Source organism: Staurois parvus, unplaced genomic scaffold (genome assembly GCF_062004578.1).
Source record: "Staurois parvus isolate SC_StPar_1 unplaced genomic scaffold, SC_StPar_1.0 ptg000655l, whole genome shotgun sequence".
In the NCBI taxonomy this organism is placed as follows: Eukaryota; Metazoa; Chordata; class Amphibia; order Anura; family Ranidae; genus Staurois; species Staurois parvus.
This window is the reverse complement of record NW_028318451.1, coordinates 890,348-902,500: the sequence shown is the minus strand read 5'-3', so window position 1 is coordinate 902,500 and position 12,153 is coordinate 890,348. Positions and strand designations below refer to the sequence as shown.

General features: G+C 42.8%; 1 protein-coding gene across 1 annotated transcript in view; it reads right to left on the bottom strand.

Moving 5' to 3' along the window:
- Nucleotides 1-12,153, bottom strand: part of LGALS8 (galectin 8) — a 72,873-nt gene that overhangs the window by 27,013 nt on the left and 33,707 nt on the right. Inside the window, exons 7-8 of the mRNA XM_089694186.1 lie at nucleotides 887-975; nucleotides 634-799 (exon numbers count right to left, since the gene is read on the bottom strand). Coding sequence (XP_089550312.1) covers nucleotides 634-799; nucleotides 887-975 — 255 coding nt within the window. The remainder of the gene's footprint in view (nucleotides 1-633; nucleotides 800-886; nucleotides 976-12,153) is intronic.

The following is a 12,153-nucleotide window of genomic DNA, read 5'->3' as shown; positions in this document are numbered from 1 at the left end:
AGGGTTTTTTAAGGGCCATCTGAAGTCCACCGTTGACGTGGGTTTCCACAAGGAACGCCACATCAGCCCGCAGAGATTTTAGTTGGGACATAATTGCAGTCCACTTAGGCGGAGCTCTCATACCGCGGACGTTCCACGTCAGGAACTTAAAAAATAAAAGATTGAGCAGGCGAATCCTCAAGTGCAGGACAAAGCATGCAATAGAGTAAGGAGCTCTAGAGACACAGCTGATCACGACAGAGCCTGTGTCATCAGCTCTGTACTGTGATCGGTGATCCGCTGTGTCCCAGGCACCACCGATCGCCCCCGAGGGAGCATGCGCAGTTAGAGTGGGAGGAGGTCATATGACATCCTTCCTTATATGGCAGGCGGGAGGCGGTTAAACACACATACCCTTATGCCACAAGCCAAGGACAGGCATCTACCCCATAGTGAGCATGGGGACCCATAAAATAGGGTCCACAAGGAAAGCGTCCATTCCAAATTATGCCCTGCTGCTACAGGAGTAACCTCTTAAGGCCGTCATTCACATAAGACAATTATCCACTCATAGAAACTTTCACGGAATTCTGTATTGTTATAGAAATGTATTCCTGGTAGCCAATTAATATAACGCTCATAATTTTCACTTACCTCAAAATACATATCAGGAAAAAATGGGAATTCTCCCAGCTGCCTTTCCTCATCTCCCCAGCTGTCATACAAGTAGGAATTTCTTACAAATGCTTTCTCCTTCATACGTGGGTTCAAGTGTAAAGCAATGTTTCCCGAACCACTTTGCTTTAGGTCTATAGCAAAGCTATCAATAAAAATAAAGCATTAAAAACAAATTGGAAACACCTGCAGTAAAAAAACTGTTTACATTTAAGAGCAACATAAAATTTACCGTTTTGCATTTCTATCTACTTCTCCCTTTACAAGCATAGTTCTTCCAGGACCAAGAGCACTGGATAGACTTTGTGTGTAAGGTACTTTCTAAAATTAAAAGAAACACAGTATAAAAAAGGCAGAATGGACAATTGTTTTAATATTTTAACCACTACAGGTATCACACCTGCTATGAACCAGAGCAAATTTGACATTTCTGCTATAAACCCATTTGGCAACAAATTTATAACATAAAGCGGAGTTCCACCCAAAAGGGGAAGTTCCAGTTTAAGAATTGGTCCTTTGCTCCCCGATAACAATTGGCACCTTTGGGGAGCGGGTAGTTGATTTTGACAGGTACCTGCTCCCACTTCTGCTTCGACAACCTAGGCGATCGGAAGCAGAGGTTCTCCTCCCTCTCCCGCAGGACACGTGACAAGTCCCAGAAGACTACAGGACCATTCACAATGCACAGCGCTACTCACGCATGCACATTGGGCACCCGGCTGTGAAGTCGCAACCTGTCACAGCCGGGTGCCCACACTTGCCAGGGAGAGAGAGGATGGCCAGTGAACACACCGATGGATCATGGGACAGGCGAGTGGCTGTTTTTTTGTTTTTTGTTTTTTTTTTAAAAGTCAGCAGCTACAGTTTTTTTTTCAGAGACTGGAGCTCTGCTTTAAAGAAGCATCGCCACAGGCATAAAATGTTTGTTAAATCCCCCAGGGGACCCAGTACACATCGCACGTGTCCCCTCTTTAATTTGTGCTGTGGTTCATAAGCAGCATTGTTGAGATAGCTGGCCCCTGCTCCCTCCACTGCTATACAACACTGGACGAAGGAGATGGCAGTTCTGAGTGACAGCTCAGAGGAGAGGGAGTATGATGGAAAATATACAAAGTATCTGTACAACTCCCTGCTCTACTCTCCGTTGCAAGCAGACATCTCTTCTTCTAATCATGCAACCCTATGCCTCCTCTGCCCCTTTACACCCTGCTGTTATTTTAGAGGAAACTAATTATCAAACTGTTGGCTTGTTTCCTTCTGAAATACTGTGGCTGCAGAAGAGCACTGTCATTCATAAAAACACAAGTGTAGTATCTTGATTGTGTTTCCTCTGCATGCACTGTCAATCACATGAAAACAAGCCAAAAAACTTGATGATATCTCTAATTGTAGGTTTCTGATGAGCAAACAGGGCTGCAATATTGCATGGAAGGCTTCAGAATGTAGAGGGAGTGAATGCTTTAGTGCTGGCTGTAGACTACAGCCAGCATTGACAGTAACACAAATGCCATTTTATTTCCTAAACACTGTCCAGATTTGAACAGGAACAGGTTTGAGCAGGGTCCCCTGGGGGATTTGAGAAGCACTCTAAACTTTGGCAATACTTCTTCTCGAATATAACAAAGTAATGCAATAAAGTGTTTTTTTTAGTAGTGTGTGGCACACACACTGGTTTAAGGTCAACATCTTTCAAACCGATGCCTCCAATTTGGTAAAGTTTACTTCCAGGACCTTGTTATGTCTCTCAGAGAGTGCAGAGGTGAGATATTCCAACCAGTTGTCAAGTTCAGTCAATAGATTTTCAACAAAATACTGTATAACTAACATTTAAGGCCCATTTACAAGTGTTTTAATGTGTCACAAAACCATCCATGTAAAATGAATATTGTAATTGGAACTGTAAATCTTACACATCATAACTTTTTCAATACCATTTTGTCTCTATCAATTTCTCCCTTCCCTATCCACGGGGGCTCTTCCCCTTCACTTCTAGTTTCTTGTTACAAGCAGTGCACTGCTCTGTTCCCACTACACTTCCCAGAAAGTATTGTGCCTGCAGGTGCCCCCTACAGTACAGGAGCAAATGTGTTTGCATTACTCCAGGCTGTAATACTAGCCTATGGGTGGCATCTTGATTTATGGGAGCTATTCATTGCATGTAGTTCTTTTCAAGAGCGTTTAGAGCAGTGGTTCTCAACCTGTGGGTTGCGACCCCTTTGGGGGTTGAACGACCCTTTCACAGGGGTCGCTTAAAACCATCGGAAAACACATTTTTTAAAGAGTAGCTACTGTGTAGAAAGCAGCTGCTGTGTTTAAAGCAGCTACTCTGTTAAAAGCAGCTACTGTGTTGAAAGCAGCAGTATTGGAGGTAAAACGACACTTCATGAATTATAATTACTGGGTAAATAAATTTATGGTTGGGGGTCACCACAACATGAGGAACTGTATTAAAGGGTTGCGGCATTAGGAAGTTTGAGAAGCACTGATTTAGAGGATGGAGTCGACATTCTCACATATAGGGACTCAACATAGCCACCCTCAGAATGAAAGTTTTGAACGACAATAAAAAAATTGTGTAGAGTTTTTGAGGAAGTCCCCTGGGACATAACACGTAAAGCAGGGTGAGTATAATGACATCATGCCATAAGTGGGTAGAGTAACATTAGGTTGCGAGGACAAGAACATGGACATGTGAATGAACCCACTGTGGATGCCAGCCGCTTCTTATATTTGCCTCTGTTGAGATCTTTTAAAATATCAGTGTGATTGGATTTGATTAATAAATAGTATTTAAGCAGAGAGCATTAGACCAATGTTTCTCAACCTTTTTTCAGTCAAGGCACCCTTCAAAAGTATGGACAGTCCCGAGGCACCCCGTTCTAAAATGTGAAAAACTACTCTGATAGTTTTATACAATGCAGCAACATCCACACGTGTAGGACACACAACATTAGTGGTGATTTATTCTTCCAAAACAAATACACTTTTGCACACGGGTACTGACTAGTATTTCAGTGTTTCTCTTCTCCCTCAGTTTTTCTCCATCACTGAGCTAATGTGACCCCAGCACTGATGGAGAGGGGCAGGGGAGGGTCAAACTAGCATGCTGTGCAGGCAGCGGACATCCTCCTTATCAACTGATGATGTCATTGATTGTCAGGACGCTGGCAGCTAGAAGGTCGCAATGGTGCACAATGAAAACCTGTGACTTTGTGTAACTAAAAGGCAGGCTTGTTCCACCCACTGGCATGGATCCAGGTTTTGGGCAATTTTTAGATATTTTGCCAAGGCACCCCTAAAGAAACCTCAAGGCCCCCTGGTTGAGAAAGGCTGCATTAGACCTTCCTTTTGTCTATTTATGTGCAATAATGAAACCCCGAGTTAAGAGAGCTGATCAGATGGTTGTTTGTATTCTCTATCATGGTGGTGCAAATGCCGGAGAGTGATGCTGTCCTTATCAGGCTACTTATGACCTCTTGTAGCTTAAGGAGTCTATCAGGGAGGCTCAGTGTCCAACTTTGGACATATTGGTGAAGGTGGAGGAGAACAAGGTGATGGTTGCAGACAAGAAGTGACGAAGATAAAACACATTTTTTATTTTATATTGATAAGGATTTGGGCACAGTTTTCTGTGGGATGCACAACAAAGGACTCAATGTTATAACAAAGTATTTTTTTGCATATAGAGTTTTGTTATACCGAATGCACTTGTTTAAGCACAATTATCTGCAAATTTGTGATTTATGTATTTATATGTTATTCACAGCTTATTAGTGAAACCAGTTTATTTTTAAGAGCTTGGTTTTTGACTTCTAAAATGCAAAAGGCTTATAGTGCTGCGCTTCACAATTATAACAATATGTATCACTGGATGTCCTGACACTGATCATACAAGGTACTCACATTACATCAGATGGAGGTATGAAATAGATTGCTTTTTTATTTTGATTTAGTGACATGTTACCCTGCGTGAATGCATGCTGCTTGTTCACACATGCATTGGCAAAAAAAAAAAAAAAAAGATCAAGTCTGTTTTTTAATCCAGGTTTGTGTTCAACGAGAAAATGCCCACCCATGCAGATAGCTAGAAAGATCACTGGTGTCAGTGGTAGCTTATCTGAAAGGCAGAAATGGCTCATTGTTCAAGGAAACCCCAACATCCTCTGCAGAATCCCTAGGGTTCAAAGGAACCCTGGATGAAAACATCTGCTCTATAGTGTCAGTAAACACAAATCATAAACAATAAATTTTCTGCTTCCAATCTTCCATTTATGCCCTTTATTATTATTCTTTGCATTATGTCTAAAATTACCCTGTGATCCTGCCAGCAGCTTTATCTTGCAGGGTAACATAAGGTTTACCATTCTTGCACCATCCAATGCTACCCCTGTGTGAGCGTACAGGACACCGTACCTACAGTGAAGGAAATAAGTATTTGATCCCCTACTGATTTTGAATGTTTGCCCACTCACAAAGAAATGATCAGTCTAAAAATCAAATGGTAGGTGTATTGCAACAGTGAGAGACAGAATAGCAACAACAAAATTCAAAAGAAATGCATGTCTAACAAATGATGCACTGATTTGCATGGTCATGAGGGAAATAAGTATTTAATCCCCTATCATTCAGCAGGATTTTTGGCTACCAGGTGTCTTTCATACAGGTAACAAGCTGTGATTAGAAGCAGTCTCTTAAAGGGAGTGCTGCTAATCTCATTCTGTTACCTGTATAAAAAGACACCTGTTCACAGGAGCAATCAAACAATCAGATTCCAAACTCTCCACCATGGCAAAGTCCAAAGAGCTGTCCAAGGATGTCAGGGACAAGATTGTAGACCTACACAAGCCTGGACCGGGCTACCAAACTATCACCAAGCAGCTTGGTGAGAAGGTGACAACAGTTGGTGCAATCATTCGCAAATGGAAGAAACACAAAACAACTGTCAGTCTCCCTAGGTCTGGTGCACCATGCAAGATCTCACCTCGTGGAGTGTCAATGATCATGAGAACAGTGAGGAATCATCCCAGAACTACACGTGAGGATCTTGTTAATGATCTCCAGGCAGCTGGAACCACAGTCACCAAGAAAACAATGGGGAACACACTACGCCGACAAGGATTGAAATCCTGCAGTGCCCGCAAGGTCCCTTTGCTCAAGAAAGCACATGTCCAGGCCCGTCTGAAGTTTGCCACTGAACATCTGAATGATGCAGAGGAGGACTGGTGGAAAGTGTTGTGGTCAGATGAGACCAAAATCAAGCTGTTTGGCATCAGCTGGACTCGCTGTATTTGGAGGAGGAGGAATGCTGCCTATGACTCCAAGAACACCATCCCAACTGTCAAACGTGGTGGAAACATTCTGCTTTGGGGGTGTTTTTCTGCTAAGGGGACAGGACAACTGCACCGCATCAAAGGCATGATGGACAGGGCAATGTACCGTCAAATCTTGGTGAGAACCTTCTTCCCTCAGCCAGGGCATTGAAAATGGGTCGTGGATGGGTGTTCCAGCATGGCAATGACCCAAAACACACAGCCAAGGCAACAAAGGAGTGGCTCAAGAAGAAGCACATTAAGGTCCTGGAGTGGCCTAGCCAGTCTTCAGACCTTAATCCGACTAAAAATCTGTGGAGGGAACTGAAACTTCGAGTTGCCAAATGTCAGCCACCAAACCTTAATGACTTGGAGAGGATCTGCCAAGAGGAGTGGGCCAAAATCCCTCCTGAGATGTGTGCAAACCTAGTGGCCAACTATAGGAAACGTCTGACCTCTGTGATTGCCAACAAGGGATTTGCCACTAAGTACAAATACTTATTTCCCTCATGAACATGCAAATCAGTGCATAATTTGTTAGACATGCATTTCTTTTTAATTTTTTTTGTTGCTATTCTGTCTCTCAGTGTTACAATACACCTACCATTCGATTTTTAGACTGATCGTTTCTTTGTAAGTGGGCAAACATTAAAAATCAGCAGGGGATTAAATACTTATTTCCTTCACTGTATATATATATACACTTTAGAAGTCTGCCGGGGATTATACAGCTGTAGATTGAGGGCATGCCTGGTAGATAGCACAGCTCCAGTCGAACATAATTTGGGAGGCCCTCAGAGCTGGGGGAAGAATAGAAGACTAAAATGCTCATGTGAACCACTGAGCAAAATTGGGGAAAAGGGTATTTAGACAATTTTTTTAAATTTTTCGCTTAAAGGGCATTCTTAATCAATGGGCAAGCTCTGCTATTATATCTTTTTTTAACATGTGTTTACAGATACTTTAACCCCTGCTTCACACCGATGTGAATTCTATGCCGATTAGATCCGAGAGACATAGATTTGCATGGCATTCAAAAAAACGTTGCTTGCTATTAAAGCCGTTCACATCTATACGGTGCAATTCTGATTCAGTTAAAAAAAGGGTCCTGTGCAAGTTTAGTGCGGGTTCGGTGTAAATTTTATCTCCAGCTATGCTAAATCCCCTCAGAATTGAAATGCACTTGCATTAGAATCACACCAAAACAGAAAATCGCACTGTGAAATCACATCAGTATGTAGGGCGGACGACCAGGCGTCTCCGTGATCGATTGAGAGAACATGTAGCCAACATTAAGAAGGGCTATAGAGAGCACTCACTCTCAAATCATTATAGGCGTTTTCATAATTGCGATCCCTCTTCCCTCAAATTTGTGGGAATCGAGGTAATAACACCATATTGGAGAGGCCTGAACAAAACTAGGGCTGTATCACAAGCTGAAACAAAATGGGTGTTTGAACTAGACACTTTACATCCCAAAGGACATAATATCGAAATCGATATTAATTGTTATATAGCAAATAATTAGCATCATGGACACCCATCAATAGACTGGTTTGCACAAACCCCTCTTGCACTATTGCTTTGCAATTTTTACAGAGTATACCAGCATTAGACTGACGAATATAGATCTTATACCTCCATTTCAACCTTTTCATCTATAAGCTGTTATTCATTTTAGCTACCCTACTCAATTCAGTTATCCTATTCAGTTTTAGAGTTATTTTTATTCATTTATGGAAATAACATCTTTTAATTATCCCATAGGGAATTTTTTAGTCCTATGTATATATCTATCCTCTTCCCCACATCGGTGGGTTGTTAACTCTTATCTGTATTACATTAGCGTTATTTACTACCGCATTTAAACACCCATATCTGCCAAGGATTTATTAAGGGTACCTTCTCCCACATACCTATCATGTTTCAAGACTAATTATTATATAAAGGATTGGATATTACCATTATTTCTGTGAGATCATTTCTCACCATAAATGGCACACAATATATCCCTATGTGGCAGAGTGATTGTGCATAATATGCACTATACACAATCGGGTATATCTCTTCGGTAGAGCAGATGGTGTTTACGAATGCAAAATTAAACAAGAGCGAGATATGGTATACACTATACAATATCCCTAAATAGATTTTATGTGTTTTATGATATTTTTAGCTATCCTATTCATTTATATTATTTTGTCAATTTGCTATGTTGTTATAATTAAGAATGACTTATATTTGATGTATCCGGTCATCTCATGTAGGGACTTATGGAGTCCTTTGACTGGACATTATCCATTTTGCACCTGGAGTACCTACGTATGCTATGAACCTATACCATGTCATCCATATAACTCACCTTTCCGGTGTTGAATCACCAAATAGGGGATGTGTTATTGATACTATTACCTCCCTGAGATTGTTTAACCACTCTGTAGTGGCATATCAGCGTTTGTTTATACGCTAGGATGGCAGCGCTTACTGCTATTTCTTATGTTAAGCTGGCAAATGAATGGTGCCTCTAGATGCAAATTATCAGTTGATGGCAAACGGCGGTGGAGAATTTGATAGTTCTTCAGATTTCCCCTTTTGAGTTACCGCTGTTTAGCTATACATACTGATGCCTGTCTTACCTTTGTTTTATTTTTATTTATTTTATATGCTTTATATAATCCATCAGCCGGAGACCCGAACATTCGGAGCACCCCTTTATAACGTGGGTATAGTAGCTCCATTTCCTTTATTCTCACCCGAATGGGTGTTGACTGGGAGGAGGGAGGTGGCCATAACAACCTATTCAGTGATGTCACTGCATTCACCTCCCTGGGAACAAAGAGCCTTCTTTCCAGGCTCAATCGCGCTGATGTCTGTGCGCTGTCAGCCTGGCTTAATGTGCCTCGGCTGACAGTTTTGTATACCCATGGAAAAATGGCGCTTCGATCTGCGCGCATGCGCAGTAGCGTGGTCTTCGGCAAAATGGCGGCGATTCAGTGCGCATGCGCGAATCCCCGCGGTCTGCATTTAAGCATTTGGCGTCTGTCACAGAGCTGTCAGTATCCCCTCTGATGATGTGCCTTAGCAAGAAAGGCCTCAGGAGGAACTGACAGCCTGTGACGCCTGATCTAGCCATCCAGACCACGTGGAGGTCTGGCGGCCAACCATTACTAGGGTCAGTATTTATTTTCTTTTATCAACTCCTCACTGTGTGTTCTTCTGGCAATGTGCCAGAATTTTGTTCACTGACCTGATTTTTAAGATTTCATGCACCAATAAAGCATTTACATACTACACTATGGGTACTTTCCCTATTTTTACCCCTCACTGAGGGGTTGGCAGACACAGCTACATATCTTATCCAGAGGAGGGAATCCTGCACCTGGAAGGAACATATACCTTGGCTGATCCAAATTTAAGGAGGCCCTGTTAGCCCAGCAGATCGACTGATGACACCTCTTTCTGGAGGATAACGACATCTGTGGGATTTGATACACATATGCGCATTTCCTATGCGCGGTCGGTGAGTGCGCATTTCTGCCATTTTCCGGATTTGATACAAGCTGTGTTCACCTTGTTTATGAATCAATCGCAGGATTCTTATTAACATTTATCTTTGATCGAACTATTTAGATCGAATTTTATCGTATTTTATATTGTGTTATTTAGCGCTGCACTTTTCTTATTTTTCTTGTATAGAGGTGGTTGTGATCATCTTTAGTGCTTTTAGCTGCTTATGTGACAATTTATCAGTAGCGCTCACTTTGTTCTATATCGATTGGCTAGCCCTAATCACATAGTACAGGGTGTCAGGTACCGTGTGATAGCTGTGGGCCAATCACAGCTTCACGATATCAAGCAAGCAGTCATGAATGGAAACCATTCATGACTTTTTTGTTTACATTGTAATCATGTGATTGCTATGATTGGTCATAATGATCACATGATACCCTGGCCGCGAACCGAGCACCATGATCCGCTGTGTCCAATCACAGGAATGCGTCACTGCGCAAATGCCAGGTGACGTACCAGTACACTGCCTAGCCTGGCTGTGCCACCTGCTAGCAGTATATGTGTTGTTAGCAGACGGCAAGTCATTAAGGCCCCTTGCAGGGCAGCTAGGTGCCCAGTGTGCATCCTGATGAAGATCTGAATGGATAGGGCCCTAAACATGAGTACGAGGGTCTAAAAAGGTATTCAATAGACATTCACATTGCATTTTCAAATGACTCACAGAGGATAATGAAAGTGATAATAAATACAAGTATAAAATGTTCTGTACAATAATCTTCAAAAAAATACAATTATAAATGCATTCACAATCCTTTTAAAATCTTTTAAGGCACATTCAGAAGGGCGATCAGACCTGTTCTACGTACTGAGGGGCTGTCTGCTGCGTGTGATCCAAGCACACTGTGTATACATTCTGATCTGAACACCTGCTCCTACCTGCATGTCAGATTTTGACATACAACTGTGTCCATGCAAATGCTGCTATCAGCATCCACGTCTTTGGGTTGCCTGCACTAATCTCCGAGGTGAATTCACACACAGCAGCCAGTGGCTAAAATCGGACGACGGTTCTGATCACCCATCTGAATAGGCCCTTAAAAATGATTTTCAGAAGCAAAAACACTAATATCTGTACAGTACTCAATACTGCATGTTTTTTTTTTTTTTTAGGCTCCCCCCTTTATTTCACGTAGTGATCCAGCAATCCAGTAATACACTTCCTGTCTTAAGGCGTTTGCATTCTGGATGAAGTAGTAAAGCAGACACTTTTGGACAACATCATTGTTCAGTCTGTGGGGAGATTAGCTGACTAACAAATTTAAGCTGGACTCCAGCTAACACTTAGGCTCCTAAGTGTTAGCTGGAGAAACCTAGGAAAAAAAAGTTGTTAGGAGTGTTTTAGGAGCATTTTTTTTCTGTTGGAGAAATGCTCCCAAAAACAGAATTTTGTTACTCACCGCAAAATTCCTCTGAGTTCATTGACGGACACACAGCGCTTCTGATTTTTGGCCATAGGGTTATATCTCCACCTACAGAAGTAAAACACTAGACAGTAAAAGAAACTTGGCACCGCCTATGGGCAGTCCCAGCTAGTATAAACCCCCTCTCTACTATAGGTAATGCAGTTAGTCACAAAGCAGTGTCAGAAGTATAAATTCCATTAGAGGAGGGGGAGATGTGTCCGTCAATGAACGAGAGAAAGGGATTTTTTGGTAAGTAACAAAAAACTCCAGTTTTCTCTTATGTTCAATGGACACAGGTCTTCCAATTCTCGACCATAGGGATGTCCCAAATAAATGCCTCAACGAGGGGTGGGCAAACCGCAAACAACTGCAGCAATCAGGCAAGCATGCCACCACCGAATACAAATGCGATAAGGAGCTGGAAACAATAGCCTGCAATACCTCACAGTTACAACTAAGCAACCGAAGATATAAACACAGCAATGATAAAAGTTGTAAAAGTATGCACAGATGACCAGACAGCCATCTATCAGACCAGAAAAAAACATCCACCGAATGATGGAATGTTCAAAAGGGGCTAAGTGCCCAGGTGGAGTGTTCCATAACAGGGATGGAGGAGCACCCCAGGACAATGTCTGCCGAATCCAATGGGAGACAATCGCAGAGGAGGCCACCAGGCCCAGCACGGGCTGTCTAAGCACAAAAAGGAAAATCCCACCCCAGAAGGAGGCCAGCCTAGGGCTGTCAGGAAGACCGGAATCCCACAATCCCACCAGCAAGTATGTTGCGGCTGCCAAGGGATCTGCGCCACAAACTGTGGTACTTTCTAGTCCAGACAGGGTGCCCGAAATTCCAAACCAGGAGTCAACCACGCAGGTAGAGCTGATAAAACATGAATGGGAGCAGGGACCACTCCCTCCCAATCCAGTAAGTGACAAAAGGAGGCAATCCGCCCGGCAAATTATGAAGCCGGGATTGGTCACATCCGTGAAAGCCAGAAATTACTGGCTAGGGCCCTCAGGAAGACCGGAATCCCACTGTCAGGAATGGACTCAGCACTGGTGGTGGGACTCGCCTGCCGTGTGGGCTGCAGTACCAGAGCTGACCAGCGGGTGCTCTCAGCACTGGTGGTGGGACTCACCTGCCGTGTGGGCTGCAGTACCAGAGCTGACCAGCGGGTGCTCTTAGCAGCCAGAAGTTCACAATCAGCCAAACCT